We start from the raw sequence: 23,453 nt of genomic DNA, 5'->3' as shown, positions 1-23,453 counted from the left end.
ATCAATCCCATTCACCATTGCAACAAAAAGAATAAAATACCTAGGAATAAACCTACTTAAGGAGACAAAGGACCTGTATACAGAAAAATTATAAGACACTGATGAAAGAAATCAAAGATGACATAAACAGATGGAGAGATATTCCATGTTCCTGTGTAGGAAGAATCAACATTGTGAAAATGACTACACTACCAAATGCAGTCTACAGATTCAGCGTGATCCCTATCAAATTGCCAATGGCATTTTTCACAGAACTAGAACAAAAAAATTTCACAATTCATATGGAAACACAAAAGACCCCGAATAGCCAAAGCAGTCTTGAGAAAGAAGAATGGAGATGGAGGAATCAACTTGCCTGACTTCGGACTATACTACAAAGCTATAGTCATCAAGACGGTATGGTACTGGCACAAAAACAGAAATATAGACCAATGGAACAAGATAGAGAACCCAGAGATAAACCCACACACCTCTGAGTACCTTATTTTTGACAAAGAAGACAAGAATAGGCAATGAGGCAAAGACAGCATCTTCAATATGTGGTGCTGGGAAAACTGGACAGCTATGTGCAAAAGAATGAAATTAGAACACTACCTAACACCACACACAAAGATAAACTCAAAATGGATTAAAGACCTACATGTGAGACCAGAAACTATAAAACTCTTAGAGGAAAACACAGGTAGAACACTCGATTACATAAATCAAAGCAAGATCTTCTATGATCCACCTCCTAGGGTAATGGAAATAAAAACAAAAATAAACAAGTGGGACCTAATTAAACTTAAAAGCTTTTGCAAAGCAAAGGAAACTGCAAACAAGGTGAAAGATAACCCTCATTATGGGAGAAAATAATAGGAAAGGAAACAACTGACAAAGAATTAATTTCCAAAATATACAACTTAATACAACTCATACAACTCAATACCAAAAAAGCGAACAACCCAATCAAGCAGTGGGAAGGGGATCTGAAGAAACATTTCTCCAAAGACCTGCAGATGGCTAACAAGCACATGAAAAGATGCTCAACATCACTCATTATTAGAGAAATGCAAATCAAAACTACAATGAGATACCACCTCAAACCAGTCAGAATGGCCATCATCAAAACGTCTACAAACAATAAATGCTGGAGAGGATGCAAAGAAAAGGGAACACTTGCATATCTGGTGGGAATGTAAACTGAAACAGCCACTATGGAAGACAGTATGGAGATTCCTTAAAAAGCTAGGAATAAAACCACCATATGACCCAGCAATCCCACTCCTAGGCTTATACCCTGAGGAAACCAAAATTGAAAAAGACACATGTACCCCAGTGTTCATTGCAGCACTATTTACAACAGCTAGAACATGGAAGCAACCTAGATGTCCATCGACAGATGAATGGATAAAAAAGCTGTGGTACGTATATATACAATGAAGTACTACTCAGCCATCAAAAGGAACACATTTGAGTCAGTTCTAACGAGGTGGATGAACCTAGAACCTATTACACAGAGTGAAGTAAGTCAGAAAGAGAAAGATAAATATTGTATGCTGACATATATATGGAATCTAGAAAGATGGTACTAATGAACTTATTTTCAGGGCAACAATGGAGAAACAGACATAGAGAACAGACCATGGACATGAGGGTAGGGGAGGAGGGAGAAGGGGAGATATGGGAGGGAGTAACATGGAAATTTACAATACCATATGTAAAATAGATAGCCCATGGGAATTTGCCGTATGACTTGGGGAACTCAAACAGGGACTCTATGACAGGCTGAAGGTTGGGATGAGGAGGGAGATGGGAGGGAGGATCAGGAGGGAGGGGACATGAGTGTACCCATGGCTCATTCTTGTTGATGTATGACAGAAAACCACAAAATTCTTTAAAACAATAATCTTTCAATTAAAAATCTTTTTAAATGCTAAATGACAAAATAATTCTTTTTTCAGTATTCAGAGTAGACATATAAATTCTGTAGTATAATTTTCTGGCACAGTATAATAAAGCATGGTGTGCTTTATTTTCTTCTTTATGTTAGTGTTTATAAAAATTTTTCCTCCTTTTCCAAATTGGTCAATTATTAGCAAATGGTCTGAGAGACATATTTTAGTTGTTGAATAGAGTGTTATCTTTGGTAGTCAACATATGATAATCTGCTTGGGTTGGAGATTCAGTAGTAGTATACAGTATATTTTCTAGTTCTGATCGTGCAAAATAGCAGTGATTCATACCACTCCACTCCCACATTTCCAGGGTGGAATACTGTCATATACATTATCACATGCAGCATTTATTTACTACCTGTCAGGCATCGTTCTAAGCACATTGCATATATTAGTTTATGTAATGCTTTTAAAAAAACTGATAAAATAGATTCTATTATTATTAACATCTTACAGATGAAGAGACTGAAACACGTTGAGGTAAAGTAATTTTCTCAAGGTAACATAACTAACAAGATAAAATCTGAACCCAGACAGTCTGAATCCAGGGCCCATACTCTTAATCACTGTTCTGTAAAATCTTTCTGTAAGCGTATAAGAAAAACGGTGTTTGGGTCCTATAGCAAAGATTTCTGTCTGAGTTTTTCTTTCAGTTGCAGAGACATAATGCATATTATGAAGAACAGAATACTAACAGGCTGGTCAGAGAACTTTGAAAATAAAATGTCATCCATAAAGAGCTAATTATTGGAAACTAGAAGAATAATGCATTTTCTCAGGAAGTGGATATTACTTGCAAGTCCTAAGAAATGGCTGCTTTTAGCACTGGGGTCTGGTTATGGTTGTATAACAAGTGTAGCCTACTTAGGATACAAATTAGGTCTCATCTTTAAAATATTCAAATTAATCACTGTACTCATCTGCTCAAATTAGCAGAACTTCTGAATGGCTCTTTTTAGGATCTTCTTCCAGCCTCCTTCAAGTATGGCTAAACTTCTGAGAGTTTACTCATTCCAGAGAGACTAATCTTTCCAAAGCTTGGATGAAGAAAGAGATGGGTATTTTGATTACTGTAAAAGCTAGTAATCTCATTTTTGGCTGCTATTGATTTTGCCACTGCTGCATATTTTCATGGTTTAAACTGGTCCCAAGAATTTGACATATCCTTGCTCTTGATGTGATGCCCTGATACTTATAGAGAGAATTCTCAATGGGATGATGTCTCTTTGTGGAGACACTGATTCTTTTTTTAATATTTTAAGTTTTATTGTTATTTTACTACAATCATTAAGAAATCCTTATACTCATTCCTTTTAAATTTTTTAAATTAATTTTTATTGGAGTATAGTTAATGAGATACTGATTTTTTCTTTTTTTTTTATTGTATGTATTTTTCATTGAAGGATAATTGCGTTACAATATTATGTTGGTTTCTGCCATACATCAACATGGATCAGCCATAGGTATCCATATGTCCCCTTCCTCTTGAAACTCCTTCCCACTTCCCATTCCATCCCACGCCTCTAGGTTGTCATAGAGCCCAGTTTGATTTCCCTGAGTCATACAGCAAATTCCCACTGGTTATCTATTTTGCATATGGTAGAGTGTATGTTTCCATGCTGCTTTCTCCATTCATCCCACTCTCTTCTTCCCCACCCCACCCCCGGGTCCATAAGTCTGTTCTGTATGTTTGTATCTCCATAGCTGCCCTGCAAATAGGTTCATCAGTACCATCTTTCTAGATTCCATGTATATGTCAGTATACGATATTTATCTTTCTCTTTCTGACTTACTTCACTCTGTGTAATAGGTTCTAGGTTCATCCACCTCGTTAGAACTGACTCAAATGTGTTCCTTTTGATGGCTGAGTAGTACTTCATTGTATATATACGTACCACAGCTTTTTTATCCATTCATCTGTCGATGGACATCTAGGTTGCTTCCATGTTCTAGCTGTTGTAAATAGTGCTGCAATGAACACTGGGGTACATGTGTCTTTTTCAATTTTGGTTTCCTCAGGGTATAAGCCTAGGAGTGGGATTGCTGGGTCATATGGTGGTTTTATTCCTAGCTTTTTAAGGAGTCTCCATACTGTCTTCCATAGTGGCTGTTTCAGTTTACATTCCCACCAGATATGCAAGTGTTCCCTTTTCTTTGCATCCTCTCCAGCATTTATTGTTTGTAGACGTTTTGATGATGGCCATTCTGACTGGTTTGAGGTGGTATCTCATTGTAGTTTTGATTTGCATTTACTCCTTGGAAGGAAAGTTATGACCAACCTAGACAGCATATTAAAAAGCAGAGGCATTACTTTGCCAACAAAGGTCCCGTCTGGTCAAGGCTATAGTTTTTCCAGTGGTCATGTATGGATGTGAGAGTTGGACTCTGAAGAAAGCTGAGTGCCGAAAAATTGATGCTTTTGAACTGTGTTTGGAGAAGACTTTTGAGAGTCCCTTGGACTGCAAGGAGATCCAACCAGTCCATCCTAAAGGAGATAAGTCCTGGCTGTTCATTGGAAGGACTGATATTTAAGCTGAAACTCCAATACTTTGGCCACCTCAAGCGAAGAGTTGACTCATTGGAAAAGACCCTGATGCTGGGAGGGATTGGGGGCAGGAGGAGAAGGGGACAACAGCGGATGAGATGGCTGGATGGCATCACCGACTCGATGGGCATGAGTTTGAGTAAACTCCGGGAGTTTGTGATGGACAGGGAGACCTGGCGTGCTGCGATTCATGGGGTCGCAAAGAGTCGGACACGACTGAGCGACTGAACTGAACTGAACTGAACTGAATAATGAGCAAAGTTGAGGATCTTTTCATGTGTTTAGTAGCCATCTGTTTGAGACACTGATTCTTAATGGAAGGATCATCCCCCCCTTGCAGTGTTATACTCATTCAAGGCTTATACCCAGATTTAGTTTCTGGGTATACTTTATACTTATTTAATTTTATATACTTTAATTTATACTTACATGCTTAGTCATCCTGGCTTCGTGCCAGGTTGAATGTGTGAGAAGGTGCTTTTGACTCATCCCTACACGTACTAAAGTCGGCCTTCCTCTCCTGAACATCTTTCCAGGGATAGCAAACTGGTTGTCTGACCCAGATGTAGCTCACAGATTTGTTTGTTTAGTCCTCATGGCATTTTAAAATAATTGAATGTGACACCATTTTTTATATAAATATAAAATGCTGACTTTAAAATAAGATATTTTAGATGAATACCTGGACTTTCATATTCTTGAATCGTTTGAAAAACTGATTTCAGTGCCTCTTGTTCCCGTATGAGAACAACTGGGCAGTGCTGAAAACTGTTCTCTTGAGTCAGGATATATACTGTCTTATTTGCTCTAGCCTTCACTATTTCACTACTTGTGTTGTTTTACCTTCCTGTCCTCCATAGGCACTTGAATGTGGCCTACAGGGTCCATAATGTGAGCCTAAATCACCAGATACTCCTTTCTTCTTTGATAAACCTTTTTTAGTGTGCCTTCTTACTCATGGGCCACAGATACTATCACTAAAATTGATGGAAGAATTTCTGATAATTCTGAACCTTAGAACGAATGGGGTCTGGGTTTTAAACCCTCCTTTTCAAATTCCTGTTATATTTTTAATGCAGATCTATTTACCTTCCTTCCCTTTCCTTAGCTCTCTTTACCGTAGGGTACTGAGAGAAACAGCCTTTACCAAGCTCCAAAGAGTTTTGTTAGGTCATTCTTCCAAGGTAATGGATGCCAACCAGCCTTAAATTTAAATAAATAAATTCTCCACTGAAGAGATTCTTCCCACAGCAAAGTAGATCTGCTTCAGACTGTCTCTACTTAGGTACAGAAGCACTTGACAACTTTTTTTTAAAAAATAGAAATATAATTTACATGCCATAAGACTCACTCATTGTAAGAGTTTATTAGTAAACTTATACAGTTGTGCAGCCATCATTACAATTCAGCTTTTGAACATTTTCATTACTGCCAACAGTTCTTTTGTACTGTTTTGCAATCAATCGCACTTTCAGCTCAGCCTCAGACAAACACTGATCATGGGCTTCCCTCATAGCTCAGTTGGTTAAGAATCCACCTGAAATGCAAGAGACCCTACTTCAATTCCTGGGTCAGGAAGATCTGCTGGAGAAGGGATAGGCTACCCCCTCCAGTATTCTTGGGCTTCCCTTGTGGCTCAGCTGGTAAGGAATCTGCCTGCAATGTGAGAGACCTGGGTTTGATCCCTGGGTTAGAAGATCCCCTAGAGAGGGGAAAGGCTATCCACTCCAGTATTCTGGCCTGGAGAATTCCATGGACTGTATAGTCCATGGGGTCCCAAAGAGTCAGACACAACTGAGTGACTTTCACTTTCATGGATTTCCTTCTCTGACTGTTTTATAAAAATGGAATTAGACAGTATATATAATCTATTGTTTCTGGTTTCTTGAACTTGTAATAATGCTTTTGAGGTTCATCCATGTTATGAAATATATCAATAGTTGGTTCCTTTTTATTTATGATACTATGTTGTATGGATATAACATTTCTGTTTATGTGTTCAGCACTGATGAACATTAGGACTGTTTTCAGTTTGGGGTTTATTTGGATAATGTTGCTGTATCCATCTGCATGCAAGATTGGGTGGACATATGCTTTCATTCCTCTTGTGTTGATATCTAGGAGAAGCATTACTGGGTTATATGGTAAGTTTATGTTTATCTTTTTAAGAAGATCCTGAATTATTTTTCTAAGGCGCTTAATATTTCATACTCCCATCAACAATGTTAGGAGGGTCACAGTTTCTTCACATTATTATTAATAACACTTGTTATCATCAGTCATTTTTATTTTAGCCATTCTGTTGTGTGTGAATTAGCAGTTAATTATGGTTTCAGTTTGTATTTCTCTAATGATTCATGATAATGAGCATTTTTTCATGTTCATATAAACCACTCGTGTATCTACTTTGGAAAAATATATTTTCAAATCTGTTGCCCAATTGAGGGTATTTTTTCCTATTATCAAGTCTTTAAAGTTCTTTATAAATTCTGAACACAAGTTCTTTGCTCAGTAGATAACTTGCAATTGTTTTCTTCTCATTGGTGGCATGTCTTCTTTTTAAAAAAAATTTATTTATTTATCTATTTGGCTGCTGGGTTCTTAGCTGTGGCATGCAGGATCTTCTGTTGTGGTGCATGGACTCTCTCGTTGTGGCGCACAGGCTTAGTTGCTCTGAGGCATGTGGGATGCAGTTCCCTGACCAGGGATTGAATCCACAGCCCCTGCATTGCAAGGCAGATTCTTAACCACTAGGGCATCAGGGAAATCCCCTTGTCTTATCTTCTTAAAAGATATCCTTGAAGAGCAAAAGTTTGTAGTTTTAATGAAGTCCAGTTTAAAGTGTTTTCTCTTGATGGTACTGTTGCTATCAAATATTAAGAAATCTTTATCTGACCCAAAGTAATAGAGATATTTTTCCTATGCTTTCATTTGGAAATTCATTTTTTGAGTTGTTTTGTATATGGTGTGAGGTATGGAGTGGAGTTTGGGGTTTTGTTTTTATTTTTCTTTTTTTTACTAATATAGATATCCAATTTTTACTACATCATTTGTTGAAAATACTTTTTTTCTCCATTAGTCATCTTGGTACCTTTTTTCAAAAGTCAATTGACCATAAATGGAGGGATTCACTTTTGAATTTTCAATGTTTTCCAAGTGATCAATATGTATCTGTGCTATGCTGATATCACTGTCTTGGTTACTGTAATTTTAAAGAATGTTTTGAAATCAAGAAGTGTAGGTCCTCAAGCTTTGTTTTTCCAAAATTTTTTGGCCATTCTGGGTCCTTTATATTTGCATATAAATTTTAATGTCAGCCTGTCAGTTACTAAAGACCTGCTGGGATTTTCATAGACATTTCATTCAATCTGTGGATTAATTTGTGGAGAATCCTCTCTTAAAAATACTGAGTCTTACAACCCATGAAAATGAAATAACTCTCTATTTATTTAGAAGTTCTTTAATTTCTGTGAAATGTTTTCTTTTTTATTTTTTTAGTGAACAAGTCATGTTAATGGGATTCCTGAATAGTTTTTTTCTGTTAATACCATTGTGAATGGCATTGTTCTTTTAATTTCATTTTTGGATTATTTGTTCCTAGTATATTAAAATGTTATTGATTTTTGTATATTATATCCTGTGATATCGATTACCTTGTTTATTAGTTCTTTATAGAGGCTAAAGAATTTTATACATATAGACTCATGTGATCCACAAAAAAGACAGTTTTCTTTCTTCCTTGTCTATTTGTATACCTTTATTATCTTTTTTCTTCAATACCTTTTTAAAATATCTTTTTCTTACCTTGTCGTACTGGCTAGAACCTTTAGTACAAAGTTGCATAGAAGTGGTGAGTTCAGACATCTTTGCTTTATTCCTGTTCTTAGGAAAAACATTCCATCTTTCACATTTATCTTTCTTTATATATAATCTAAGCCATAGGGTTCCCCTCCCCACCTCACCCCCACACTCACCCTTTATCAGCTTGAAGAAATTCCCTTCTAGTCACAGTTTGTTGAGAGGTTTTATCACAGGTATTGGATCTTGTGGAATGATTCTGCTATATACATTGAGATGTTATGTAGTTTTGTCTTTTATTCTATTATTATTTTATTCTATTCCATTAATTAATTTTCAGTATTGAAACAACCTGTCTTCCTGGGATAAATCTTATATGGTCCTGGTATATAGTCCTGTTTACATACTGCTGAATTAGGTTTGCTAAGTTTATGATAAAGATTTTTGTACTGTAATGGATATTGATTTGTAATTTTCTTTTGATCTTTGTCTAGTTTTGGCATCAGGTCTCATAGAATAAGTTGGGAGGTTTTAGATTCTCCTTTATATTCTAAAAAAGTTTGTGTCAGGTTGGTGTTATAGCTCTGAATGTTTCATAGAATTCCCCAGTAAACCCATCTAGACCCGAGCTTTTCTTTGTGGGAAAAAATTTAATTACTGACAGTATTTTTATTTGTTTCTGGGTATTTTTATATTTTCTATTTCTTCTTGAGTTAGTTTTGGTAATTTGTTTCTTTCTGTGAATTTGTTCAGTTTGTCTAAATTATATAGTTAGATGAAGTTGTTTATAGTATCCTCTTATAATCCTTTTAATTTCTCTGACATCGGTGGTGATGTCATCTTTTTATTCCTGACTTTGGTAATTAAGTATTTTGTCTTGTTTTCTTTTGTCTTTATTTTGGTCAGTCTTGGTAAAAGTTTATCAGTAAGATTTTTGGTCTCTTCATTTTCTCTATTGTTTTTATGTTCCATTTCATTGAATTCTGCTGTAATCTTTTTGGCTTTGGTTTAATTTGCTCATTCTAAGTTTCTTAAAGTGGAAGCTTAAATTAAGTTGATTTGAGACCTTTCTTTTTTTTTTAATACAGGGGTTTAAAGTTGTGAATTTCCTTTTAAGCCATGCTTTATCTATATCCTAAGCATGTTGATTTCTTGTAGGTTTTTTCCATTCAGTTCAAAATATTTTCTAATTCCAAACATATATATATATATACATATATACATGTGTATGTATTTTTTATTTCCTTTAAGGTTTCTTTGTTATTTAAAACCAGTGTTGGTATTTCCAAAATTACTCTCTGTTGTTGATTCCTAATTTAATTCTGCTATAATAAAAGATCATATTTTCCTTTCCAATTATTTTGAGATTTGTTATATTGCTTAGCATATGATTAAATGTTGAATTTTCATGTCTACCTGAAAAGAATGTATTCTGCTGATGTTAGATGCTGTTTTATAAATGTCATTTTAATTACATTATTTGTTTTCTATATTCCATTGGTTCTCTTTTTTCCATGAATTATTGAGAGAATGTTGAAATTTTCAACTGTAATTGTTGAATTACTCAGTTCTCCTTTCAATTCTGTCATTTTTGTTTCAGCATTTTGGAGACTTAATCAGTGCATATACATTTTTAATTGTTAAATCTCCCAGAATTATTAGCCCTTTATTATGAAATTTCCTTTGTTTTTTTTACTTTAGTAATATTTCTTATCTTGAAGTCTATTTTGTCTGATATTGATACAGGTATTCCATCTATCTTATGGTTACTCTTTATATGGTGTAGCTTTTTCTCTCCTACCCTCATCCTGGTTTTATATTAAAATCTAAAGTGTGACCATTGTAGACAGCATATATATGTTATTTATACAATCTGATAATTTTTGCCTTTGATCTGTTTATTCCATTCACATTTAATGTAGTTATTGATATGGTTGGATTTACATCTTCCATTGTGTTGTTTGTTTTCTACATGTCTTAGGGCTTTTTGTATTATTGTTCCTCTCTTCCTTCTTTTGGGTTAAACAGATACTTGTAGGAGGCCATTTTAATTCCTCTTTGATTTTTAAACTATATTTTAAAAAGACATTTTCTTAATAGTTGATTTAGGGGTCAAATTATGCATTTTGTCTTATTAGAATCTACTTACTTGGCTTAATTCTAGTAAAATGTAGCTACTTTGATGCAATATAGCTCCATTTCTTCTCCAATATTGTATTAATGACTAATTCTAGTAAAATATAGCTGTGTGCTGTGCTTAGTCGCTCAGTCGTGTCCAACTCTTATGACCCCATAGACTGTAGCCTGCCAGGCTCCTCTGTCCATCGGATTCTCCAGGCAAGAATACTGGAGTGGGTTACCATTTCCTTCTCCAAGTAAAATATAGCTACTTTGATGCAATGTAGCTCCATTTTGTGGAGCTATAGTATTGACTTATTCTAGTAAAATATAGTTACTTTGATCCAGTATAGGTCCATTTCTTCTCCAACTTTGCGTTATTATTTTCACATGTTGCATTTATTTTTTTATGAACCTAGAAATGCAGTGTTACAATGATTGCTTCATACAATTGTAAGATCTTTAAAGAAATTAAGACAAGAAAGATAAATGTGTTTATATAGTTTTTTACTTATATATTTACCATTTCTAGTACTCTTTATTTCTTCCTGTCAATTTGAGTATTGTCCAGTGTCTTCTCCTTTCATCTGGGACAACTTCCTTAAGTATTTCTGCTAATAACACATATCCTCAGTTGTTGTTTATCTGGAAATATCTTTATTTCACCTTTGTTTTTGTAGATTAGTGTTACTGCATAGAGAATTGTAAAAAGGTTTTTTCTTTTAGCACCTTGAATATGTTATTCCACTGCCTCCGGCCTCTCTTATTTTTGTGAAGAAGTCATCATTAATCATATTGCTTTTCCCTTAAATATGATTAGTCATTTTATCTTGCTGCTTTCAAGATGTTTTCTTTGTCTTTGTCTTTTAACAACTTGAATATGAGGTGTCTCTGTATGAATTTCTTTGTGTTTACCATACTTGGCATTGGTTGAACTTCTTGAATTAAAGGTTAATGTTTTTCATCAGATTGGGACATTGTCAACCATTATTTCTGCAAATATTTTTTCTTTGCCCTTTGTCTCTCTCCTTGTAAGCTTCTTATTACATGTATGCTGATACCGTTTATATCCTACAGGGTTCTGAGACTCTGTTCATTTTTTTTTCCCCCATATTTTTTGTTCTCTGTATTCTTCAGACTGGATGACTTCTATTGATTTATCTTCAAGTTCTGACTGAGTCTGAGTCTTTTGACCTCAATCTGCTCTTGGGCTTAAGGAGTGAGTTTTAAAGTTTGAGTTATTATACTTTCCAAGTCTATAATTTTTATAATTTAAATAGTTTCCCTTTCTATATTGCAATTCTCTTTGTTGTGTCATTGCCATCATAATTTCCTTTAATTCTTTAAATACAATTTCCTTTTATTCTTTTGACATAATAGCTGTTTTGGAGTCTTGTCTGCTAAATCCTATATCTGTGCCCATTCAGAGACATTTTCTATCTTTTCCCTTCATTATGGGTTACATAAGATTTTTGTCAAAATTTTGACTTTTTAAAATAATATTTCACAGCAGCTCTGCACTCCGATTGTTTTTTCTTACTTGAGGATTGTTTTTATTTATACTGTTTTGTTTTAATATCTTTCTTGGTTTTAATCTATGGACTGTTTCCGCCATGTTGTCTGGCTGCTGATTTCTGTACTAGGGATTACACTGTGTCTGCATAGCTTAGTTATTATTCAGTGATTAATCAGAGGTTGTGCACAAATACTGTGATCTGGTCTATGCTGATGGGGCTGTTTGTGTGCTGAAGAGCATATTCAATGTTCAGGCAGTTTTCAAGTCTTATGCAGTGAGTTTTAAAGCGTAGGTTATTGTACTTTCAAGTCTGTATCAGCTTAAACTTCCCTTTGGGCCCTCTTGGATCTCTCCTATGGAGGTTTCCTTGCCACCCTGGGATGTACGAAGAGCTTAGCTGGGCCTTCTTTGCCCCTCTCATGTATGTTTTTTTATATTCCGTTTTTTGCTAGACCATCTGTCTACTCGTCACCCCTACTAAGGCCACAGTTTCAGACTAGCAAAGCTGGATACTTTCCCTGTTCATTCCCTACAGTTTGCTTTTTTTTTTTTTAATAGACAGAATCACTTATATGGGTTTTTTTGGCTTCTTCTCCAAATCATGTCAACCCTCTCTGGCAGTAAAGCTCCTGCTTGTCATGGAGCCACACCCTGCACTGACCGAGCTGTGGAGGAACAGGAGCAGCACTAAAGAAGAACACCACAGACTCCCACTGTCCTCATGCAGCATTTAGCAGCTTTTCATGAAGAAATGCTTCTCAGATTGTTGTTTGTGATTATTAGGTGTCCAGGACCATGAAGTTATTGCTTTTGATAATTCTGTCCAACTTCATAATTATTTCTTAGAAGATTTGCTTACTTACCTATTCTGTCATCACTGGAAGTCCTGTCTCCCTGGCAACTTTTAAAATGGCATGTTCACTTAAAAAGGAACCATTCTGTAGATCCTTTGCACCATTTTGGTGCAAATTTTCAGTCTCTGGAAATCAGAACAGTTGTTCACCATACCATCCACCTTGCTATACAATCTGTTATCTTAATCCTGTTTAATGTAAGGGATTTTATACTTCAACAGTAATTTTCAGTAACTTTTTTGTGTACGCTCCTCTTTTGAAAACCACATAAGCAGCATCTGACTCTGATGCTGAATTTAATGGAAGTTTCTAAATAAGTTGCTTTACAATTTTCCTTTAATAGTGAAGATATATATATATTATATTTTGTCTTTTCCATAATACAGAATGTTTAAATGGTTAACATTTGTGCTGCAGTATAGCTTTCTGGCTCATGAAAAATGAAAGCTATCAGCGATCTGGGCAATAAGATTCATCGCCAATAGTCACTAGCAACAGCACACAGCATTTTAATATCAGTGAGGTCCACAGCTAGCAGTCAGAGCTGGTGTAATTGAAAGACGTTTAGGTGCAATCATTCTGCTGTTTGTTCCTTGCCAGGTTCAACATGGGATTGTGTGAGTATTTGAAGAAAACAGCAATTTAAAAAAATCTTTGAAATGTAAAAAGGGTGGAGGAGTGCTTAAATTTAAGGAACGTTGTAATTTTTAAATCATGTGGCTCTAAAATAAAAGGGATTTTATTTGTCTTGGTTGATTAAAGCTTTAGAAAAGCTACTCCTTGGTTACAAGTGAACCGATAATTCTGGTCTAATGTTGCCGTGGTAACAACTCATGCTGATATAATTGAGAACATCTTATACATCCTGGTTCGAACATTTTCTCCCTGCCATTTTGAGTTGTTCTAGTGGTATATGAAGGAGGCTAGAATAGCTTGAAAGAAATCAAATCTAGTTATACACATCTTTGGCATTAATCTCATGTTTACTAGTGATATCTCGCACTGAACAGTTAAGCTTTGCGTCTAGAGGCTTTTCTTTTTAAAACAAAAGAAAGCTCTTTTCATTTTCTCTGTGCTGCATGCTCTAGTGTATGTGTTTACACCATCGGTTCTTCTACCTCTAGAGATTAGCATAACTCCCTTTGCTGTTGGATTGTTGTTTTGAGCAATATGTTTTGGAAAGGTTGATTTTCATCATGAGTGGTAAGTATGCTCTCTGAGACTCTGTAACTTTGTATTTTTAAAAAATATTTAACTGTAAGAGGGAAAAAAATGTTTTTTAGAGGGGTAATTGTAAAGCCAGAGCTACAATGAGTTACATTTTCTCTTGATGCTTTTGCATTTAGGGCTTATAGTAATTTGCCTTTTAAATCCATTAAGAACTGTGAACAATTAATACCACTATTAATAGTCAATACCAGGAATCAGTTTCTAGTCTCTCTTATGGTTTGATTTATTATATTCATTAATATGTTATTAATTGTGTTATAAATTAGTGAGTAAAAGATCCACCATGGTAAAAGGAATTTTTTTTTAGTATCTAATCTTGAAAATAATTAAACTTTCCATTTATTGGCTTTGTTATTCTAATATTAATTTTTATCAATTTCTTTTTGGTTATATAAAAAAAATACTCAATCTTGAATAAGATGTTGCCAAAATTTTATTGATTTATTGGTTGCTTTTAACTGTAATTCATTGAGAAATAGGAATTTAATGATGAAATAAATACATGCCTTTTGGTTTTGGAGGCTTGGTTAAAATTTTTAGGATAATTTTTGGCAAAATAATTTGTTAGAATAAGTACTTTGGGGATAATTTCTTTTTTGTTTTGTAACATGATTTATTTTTTCCTAAACATTTCTAAAAAATGTTTTTTGAGAAAATATACTACAGTATATACTGCAGTTTATCAGAGGGTAAAAGCTGTTCACTTTAAGCCAAACCTGCAGCTAAAAATAGATACTCTGTTGTTAGAGTGAGTAATATTTGCTTAGAGCATAATTCATTAGCATCTTTTTGCTTAGCTAAAAAAGAGGATGTTTATTAAGTTAACCTTTGAATTAGATGCATGATTAGGAAAGGTAGTATATGGTTATTCATAACCGTCTATAATTTATACTTAAAAGATTTGGATTGGAATTCAGAACCTGAGAGAGATGTATTTTTGCTGTATAGCAGTAGAATTGAAAATAAGTGAACCTTTTCTTCCATAATTGGAGACCACCTTAATGTTGCAAATAAACATTTTTTTTTATCTTGCTGCTGTATAATATACACCTCATCAATGCTGTTAGGTATTTATTTATAAAGTGATATTAGACATTAAAAGAACATTTTTACATGCAACATATTAAGAATTAATTGTTATTATTATCCTGTTATTTTTCTGTTAGATGTAGATGTTTCTGTTCTAGTGTGTTAAATTTGGGCTAATATTACAAAAGCAACATGTTAACATTTCTTAGGACTTCTTAGATATCAATCAAAACTGAATATACTTGGTTATCATACTTAAAATAATGGATTTCTTTGAGTCCAGGCAGTGTGTTTTTCTCTTTGACAGTGTTTTAGAAGTTTTACAATTGGATATGTTGGTTTTGGCTGAAGAAAATTGTTACTGCTTCTCTATTGCTTGACTTTTCTTTCAAGAAAGCTATGGATTTTTCAGATAGTTTGATATACTTGATCATATTGGTCTGCCTTTATAGCCTTTTCTACCTCAGGAACAGCTGTACAGCTGTAGTGACAGCTAAACATTCTGACTTTTTCAGAATTGTCCAATTTCAATTAATTTTGTTCATATCAAAAGTGGTTAAATGCCTTAGCCATTTCAAAATATGGAAAATTTCAAGTGAAGTGTGGTTTTATTTGTAAAAATAAGCAAGTGCCAGACCCTATTACCTCAGTCTTTAGCTATATATATGTGTGATATTTATGTGAATGTGGTACTTTTCTAGTTAAAAAGTGATTTTTCTTCTCCTTCCTTGTCTATTAAGTATCAGCTTTGGGGGGAGGAATAGTTTTCTCTGGGAATCTATCTTTGGCCCTCTTTTAATGATGCGTTCTCTCTGAAAGCTCTCATCCATGCCAGCATCTTCAGTAGTTACCTGAATGTTCAGTGCAGAAGTGCATTTTCTCTTTCCATCCCACGGATCTGCTCCTTTTTCATTCATTCTGATTTTTGTTAATGATCCCACTCCCCATGTAGGAACTTAAATAGAAACCTTGTAGTCACTCTGAACATGTTTCTTACTCCCCAGACCTGCACTCAGCCATTAATTTCTATTGGTTCTACATTAGAAATGTCTCAAAAATCACTCAATTTTCTCTATTATCACTGACACTGAGAATGCCTTTAGATCAGGAACTATGTATATTTTCAATCTTACTGCAGTAACAACTTCACTGGTCTCAACTTCCAATTTTATATCTCTCCAGACCATTTTCCGTGCTGCCATTTTAAAATTGCAGATACGCCCATTTCTTAATCCAACATTTTCAGTTACTCCTTATTGTCTCCCCAATAAAAGCTAAACTCCTTAGTGGGGCATACAAGATCAGTGGCCTGCCTTTCTAACTTTATCTGCATCACTCTCATAAAATTTGGATCCAGTTATATTATACTATGTATTATTCCTTGCTACCTTTCCATATTTATATCTTTTATTATAAAAATTCTGAAAACCAGCTATGCTTTTCAGTGCCTCCATTATTGATTCTCTAGAGTTAGATGATTCCTCTGTACTCTCAAAGTAAACTTATAAACTATAACAATGACTTGTATTACACTGAATTTATGTACTTGCTTATCTATTTCCAATATCCATCCTTTGAACTTCTTAGGTTAGGGACAGTTCATTGTTCATCCATGTGTTTCCAGCTGTTACCTTGGTGCCCCAAACATAGCAATGAATTTTTAAATTCATGTGCAATAAATGAATAATTAAAACTTATCCATTTTTTACATATTTGAACACCTTTATTACATTATCAGTGAAGAATATCAGTCCCGTGTTTTGATTTTTTTGGTTCATGTGCTTATTGGAACATAACTAGCATCATGATACCAAAATTTCAAATAAAAACTGTTTGCCCTGCTGTAGGTGAGGGCAAATCTCTGAAAAAAAATTTTTTTGCTATGCTTTGAATTACAGGAAAGTTACAGATTTGAGCAAAAGCATTTGATTAATTCCCCTTTTTAGATTTATACTTTCTAGATTGAAAATTTAAGAACACAGTACTGGGGAAACAGTATATCAGTGGAGTTAAAGAAGGGTACTTGCCTGGAAATACACAGTATTAGATTGAAGATCAGACACCAAAGTGTAGCAGTTTTCTTTTGAGTGGCTTGCCTTCATGGAAAAGAAATAAAAGTAGTTTCACCCTTATTAACTTGGGTGGATAAGGCTTTTAAAAAGAAACACTATGGAAAAAAAAAAAAAGAAACACTATGGGAGAGAGGAGTGAAAGATCCAACACTGCTGATTTCTTTCATTCTAAAACAGTTAATAGTGGGACAACTATAAATTTGTTGATCTACTCAAGTTGAGAAAAGTGACTTTTCTTCTTCCAGGTGTAACAGGGCTCTTACCTGATGCCCTGGGCACCACTACCAGTAAAGAACCACACAGTCCTGGCTCCATCCCATTTTTGAAAGTTACTGGATTATTTAAATGATAATATAAATGTGTATATGTATCAACTGAAAGATCTGAAAAGTTGATTTTAACATACCCAAATAGGAGATGGGAGGATCCAACTTTTTTTGGGCGGAGCATTTGTAAAGTTTTGAAAGGCTTCTCGTTGTTCATGAATGAATAAACAAGAAATGCAACAATGTGCAGCCTATAAAAGAGATAATGCTCAAGAATAAGTTCACAGCCTTCTAGAGGAAGAGAATGACCTTATGTTTAGAAAATGTTTGTGGGGAGGGTTTAAAATAATAACTTATAATAGCATCTATGTGGAGTTCTCAAGTGCACATGGACTCTATAAAATAAGATGTGAAAGATAAAAAGATGAAACAAGACTAGGATGAGAGAAGAGCTGGGTGAGAGGCAGGAATAGAAAAGGAACAATAATGATATGGTAAGAGAAGATTATAAGAAAATGAACCTGGCATTTGTAGAATATAAAACTGTATTAGAAGCAGTAAAGAGTGAAATAATCACTGCAAAAAGGTGATTAATGACATAAAGAACTAACTTGATAAAACTTACCAGAATGTAGGGGAAATGTATAGGATAAAAATTTTGAGGTGAAAAGTATAATGGATAGCATTCCCTCAGAACAGATAATGATGACTAGAACAGAAACAATAATAAAAATTAGGATTTAGGAAAACTTAGTTGAAGAAAAACCTAAATGTATAACTTTGAGCTCATTGTTTGTTGACAAAGTTTAACAAAAACACTAGTACCTAAATATATCCTGATGGAAGTTTTGAATTACATGGATAAAAATAATGAATTCCAAAAATATCCAGGTCTCTTTGCATCTTACAATGTAACACATGGTTTGTCTTATAAAGAAAAAATTTCATAAATTGGAGACTGGATAATTTGAAAATTCTTCTAGACCAAAAATTGACAAAGATACAAGAGCACATAGACGTAAGTACTAAATAAAATGTAACAAGCATCCCTTTCAATGAATACCTGAACTTACAAGAATATAATAGTGTGCAAAAAGTCAAATGGTGAGTGAAAAATCAGAGCTGTAAGGGAGAGCATACTTGGACTACCCTGAGGAAATTTTTATATCTTGGTGACCAAAGGTCTTTTGTTTTAAATAGCCTCACAGAGACAGAAGATGAGTTCTTTGATCCATTCAACTTGTGATATCTTAGATTCCTATATAAAGCCAGGATCCACCAAGGATCATAACCTCAGTGAAAGCATAGACTAAAAAATAAAATGTCTCCTCTGACACAGGGTGAGAATACAGAAGCTTGCATTTCCTGGCTTGGGTTCCTGGGGAACAGGGAGGGCCGTGTGTGGATGTGTATAGGATTCTTCTCCTCAGAGTTTGTAATCAACTGCTTTTCCTCTAGTAGATTTCATGTTTTAATCTGTATTAATTGTGTGGTTTAATAATTTTAAATAAAATACCTTATAGTAACAGTGTCAAGCTGGTAACATTTATCAGATGCCAGGCAGAAGCTAATACAAAACATATCCTCAAATCAAACCCTGTGATTTTCTCACAGATAAAGGCCAACTAAACTTTGAACTCACAATCCAAAATCAAAGTAGATACACAACACACACACACACACACACACACACACACAGTCTACAGCAAAAGGTAGTCAGCAGGTACTACAGCATTAGATCCTACCAAGAATTTCAGAGAATAGAATTTTCACCTTCAGACTACTATTCAGAATTAATAATCACATAAAAAAGAAATAGGAAAAAATTATATGTCTCCCACAGAGCTTCAAAATACATAAAATTGACCCAGTTAGAAGGAAAAATTATAACTGTGTAATATTTATAGATATATATAAAGAATTGTCGCCCAGTAATTGGAGAATACACAAATATTTAGAACACTTACAAAATTTGACTACATAAAGTTGAAATACTTTAAAGAATTGAGATACAGGCTTTGTTCTCTGGGCTTCCCTGGTGGTTCAGATGGTAAAGAATCTGCCTGCAGTGCAGGAGACCTGGGTGCAATCCCTGGGTCAGGAAGATCGCCTGGAGAAGGAAATGGCAGCCCACTGCAGTATTCTTGCCTGGAGGATTCCATAGGGAGAGGAGCCTGGGTCTCAGTTCATAGGGTCTCAGTGGGGTGGACAATCCTAAGTGACTAACACTTTCACTTTTTCTTTCACTGTGGTCTCTGACTACAAAGCAGTTAAGTTTAATCAGTAATAAAAGACTAATTAAATAAGTAAACACAAATGTTGTATTTAGGGATTTAAAAAATTCCAGTAACACACAGGTCAAGAAATAACTCATAAACTTAAAATTCAGTTATGTATCAGAACTTGTAGAGTGCAGCTGGATTTAGAGACAAATTTTTAAATGTGTATATTAGGAAAGGGTCAAGATATTTATGATATAAGTGTGCAAGTAAACAAGTTAGGGAAAACACAGCATGGTTAATCAAAAGAAGAAAAAAATAATAAAGACATGAGCAAAAATCAGTGGAATAGAAAATAAAGATTCATCAGAGCCAAAGGTTAGTTCATGGAGATTTTTTAAAAAATTGATTGCAACTGTACCTATTTAAAATTTAATCATAGTTAAAATAAAAACTTAACAAAATTAGGACTGGACAGTTTTATAGTCAAGTTCAAAAAGAACAAAAATTTTGATCTTGTACAAAACTTTTCAAAGAATTAAACAGGATATATTCTTAATTTCTTAAATCTGTGTATTCTAGTATAACTTTACAAGTAAAATATGGGAAAGAAATCAGTTAGAAACATGTTCTCTGAAGTTAGTAACAGGAATAGGATGCTCATTGTCTGTACAGTACTGCACTGTGACTCATAACCTGCACTATAAGACAAAATGTTGGAGGAAACCAAAGTATCATTATTCATAGATACGTGATTATCTACATAGTTCAAGAAATTCTACCAGTGTTATTTTAGAATTGATGAGAGAGTCTGCCATGTAATAGGACCAGTATATAAACATCAATTTTGTGTTATACATCTGCAACAAACAAATGGTAATTTAAAAAAAAATCTCCTTTTTACAATAGCAACCAGAGCTCTAGAGACCCTAGGAATAAATCTGATAAAAGAATAATAAGACCTTTAAGAGAAAAATTATAAACTTCTACTGAGAGATATTTATCTATAATCTTTAACAAGCAGTTATAATTTCATACTCACTAGATTATCAAAAATTAGAAAAAACAGTAATGTATTTTGTTGAGGTATGGGTCATCAAGAATATGGTGGTAATATAAACTGGCACAACCGTTTATTGAGCCATTTATTATTTAGTTTAGTTGAAAACATGCATACCATATCATCTAGGGATCCACTCCTAGCTCTATATTGTCCAGCAACAAAACAAAATATTTGAATTCAGAACCAAATATAAAATCTTTAGCATATGATTGTGGTAGGTATAATATTTTCTTAGAAAAAGCCTCAGTAAACAGTTAAGCAAGTAAAGTGCATTTCAAAGAGCATTTCAAAAATTTTCTGGGTCATTTGTTTTATGAGTATAAATTTAGTCATATTTATTATTACAAAATCCTATCGGGAACATCTTCAGTCAAACATGGCTTGGGTGATTAGAAAATCCACAGCATTCCTAGATAGAAAGTTGGGAGAGAAGGCATATGTGTGTGATTAGTAGTGAATTAGTACACTGTGTGGATTCCTAGTGTATTCATCTGTCCATGATTGATAAATAGATACTAGTCAAGTAAGTTAGTGTGTGTTTCTATAATTTGATCATTTATATATGTCTCACCGAAAGTTTTAAATTTTTTTAGCCATGTGGTGAAAGAGTTAGTCAATTATAATGTTCACTTGTAACCAAGACTTGATAAAGAATTAGCTAATAAAAATCATAAGGAGAGGACAGAACAGTAAAAGTTAGTATTGCAACACAAAGTATAGCCTTTATTGCCTATTAAATTTCCAGCCACTCATCCATGTGTGACTTTGTGCAAGACTAATTAATGTCTTAGAAGACAAAAGTAGGCATGGTCTCATCCACTGAACTGCACAAATACAGTTGTAGTAGTTAAAGTTGTTTTTTATACCCACTCATTTTAAGGTTACAGTGAATTTGCTTTGAATAAACATGTTTGAATATGGTGAAGCAAAAGTGTTTCTTCAGCAAAGTGAACACAGTTGCTTTTCAGATTAAAAGGATAGAAATATGGTATTTCATTAATACATTTCCAGAGTAGGGTTTTAACTGGTTTTATGTCAATGTATGACAAAACCCACTACAATATTGTAAAGTAATTAGCCTCCAACAAATAAAAATAAATGAAAAAAATAAAAAGTAAAATGAAAAAAATATATGTATCCAAAGAATTAATTGTAATCATTATATGTGTTTTTCATTCTGTTCCTATTTGTGAATATCTAATGAGTATACATGGATTGATAACTTCTTGTGTATATGTTATTTTATGTGTTATTTAATCTGTTCAATTTATTCTTTTTGATCAAGCACGCAAATCATCAGAAGCATCTGGTAGGAATCCAATTTTTACAGAATAATTGGTTTATTATTTGGTTGGTTTATTGCTCTAAGTTAGATTTTTGTGAGGTATTTTGTGATTAGAATATTTTATATATTAGCTTACTGAAAATTTTTGTATAGCATGTATGTGTGGGGGGGGATACTTAAAAATAACAGATACAGATCTCTAAAGAGGTGGGTGTTTGAAGTAGTGATGGCAAAAGGCGAACTATTAGAGTTTACTTGATTTATACTTCCTCAAAGTTTTGAAAGGGATTGTACTGTTATTTGTTGATAGAACTTGGTATTTTCACGGGTAATTTACCTTCATTCCCATCCTATTTTTTGCTTTCTGACATACACTGAATAACTCAAATAGAATAATGCTTTTATTTAGGTAAAGAATGAAAATGGAAATAATTTAATTACAAAGAGATTAGGGAGGGAGATCCATGAACTATAATTTGCTGAGTAAAAAAAATTTTTAACTTATTACAAAAAAGATACTAGTAAGAAACAACTGCTTATAGTACCAAATACTTAGTCTTTCCCTAGTAGAAAATTTTAGAGGGACAGTTTCTTCTCTTATCCCCTAAAAGTATGCCATCAAGATTTAAAATATTCAGACCTGCCATCTCCACTGGTATTCCTCTTTACTCTATCTGGTTCCCCTCGTTCTTTAGGCAGTTATTTTGCCTCCTGTTTCCCAGAAGTAGAGTATAGCATTGTGAATAATAGTTTATTCCTGTTCCTTCCCACACATTGTAAAGTGTTGCTGTGGGGAGTAGCTGCCTGCCTCATTGGGCACTTCCTTGCCATGCGTTCACCTCCCACTGCTGCCATACACCTTTACCCTGTCCTCAAGCCTGTTGCCATTTCCTGAGTAAAGCATGCTCGTTCCTCCATGCTTTATTCAAGATCATCCCAGCCTATCCTTCTCAACTTTATCTGCCAGAGGAGCTCTTTATCCCTCAAGGTTCAGCACAAATGCCACATCATCTTTTATGACTTAACTTACTACCCAAGAATTTCCTCTTTTGCACTAGAATAGCACCTGTAGATTTCTTAGTTGTAATCCTTGTCACATTCCATTACGGTGGTTCATCTATCTCCCCTTTAGCTTCTCATCTCCTTAATAGTAGCAATATGTTTATGCTTTATTGTGTTCCCCAGTTGTAACTCAGTTTCTGGTACCATTGAACAATGTTCTACAAACGTTAAGAAGATGGTTAAAATAGCACCAATGAAGACAGTGTTTGTGTGGAAAACATTATTTGTCTCTCAGAAGGGACTTAACGAAGTATTACAATTCAGAGTGTCTTTTCCTACAGTAAAGTTTTGAATAAAGAACAAAAGTCCAGAGATAGCACTGCAGTAGTTATAGAATGTATATTTAAGTTTAGTATTACTAGTGCTATTGCTATGAGGAGTTAAACTTTTAGCTGTGATCTTAAGGAAAATTAGAAACTTAGTATTGATGTTGGCACTAAATAGTAATTACTGATTTTA

The 23,453-nt window shown here is 34.1% G+C and overlaps 1 protein-coding gene across 7 annotated transcripts in view; it reads left to right on the top strand.

The window, feature by feature from the left end:
* PRKACB (protein kinase cAMP-activated catalytic subunit beta) overlaps positions 1-23,453 on the top strand; it is a 155,036-nt gene that overhangs the window by 76,551 nt on the left and 55,032 nt on the right. The window contains exons 1-2 of one of the 7 annotated variants that reach the window (XM_043460851.1): positions 13,267-13,385; positions 21,933-21,956. The exons of 2 other annotated variants lie outside the window; for them this stretch is intronic. In XM_043460851.1, the coding sequence (XP_043316786.1) occupies positions 13,376-13,385; positions 21,933-21,956 (34 nt within the window). In that variant the 5' untranslated portion in view covers positions 13,267-13,375. Of the gene's footprint in view, positions 1-13,260; positions 13,386-13,654; positions 13,972-21,932; positions 21,957-23,453 lie in introns of those variants that run through there. 4 more of the 7 variants (XM_043460852.1, XM_043460855.1, XM_043460856.1 and 1 more) reach the window with 4 other exon arrangements.

This window comes from Cervus canadensis, chromosome 2 (assembly GCF_019320065.1).
Source record: "Cervus canadensis isolate Bull #8, Minnesota chromosome 2, ASM1932006v1, whole genome shotgun sequence".
Classification (NCBI taxonomy): domain Eukaryota; kingdom Metazoa; phylum Chordata; class Mammalia; order Artiodactyla; family Cervidae; genus Cervus; species Cervus canadensis.
This window is presented reverse-complemented; position numbering and strand designations above follow the sequence as displayed.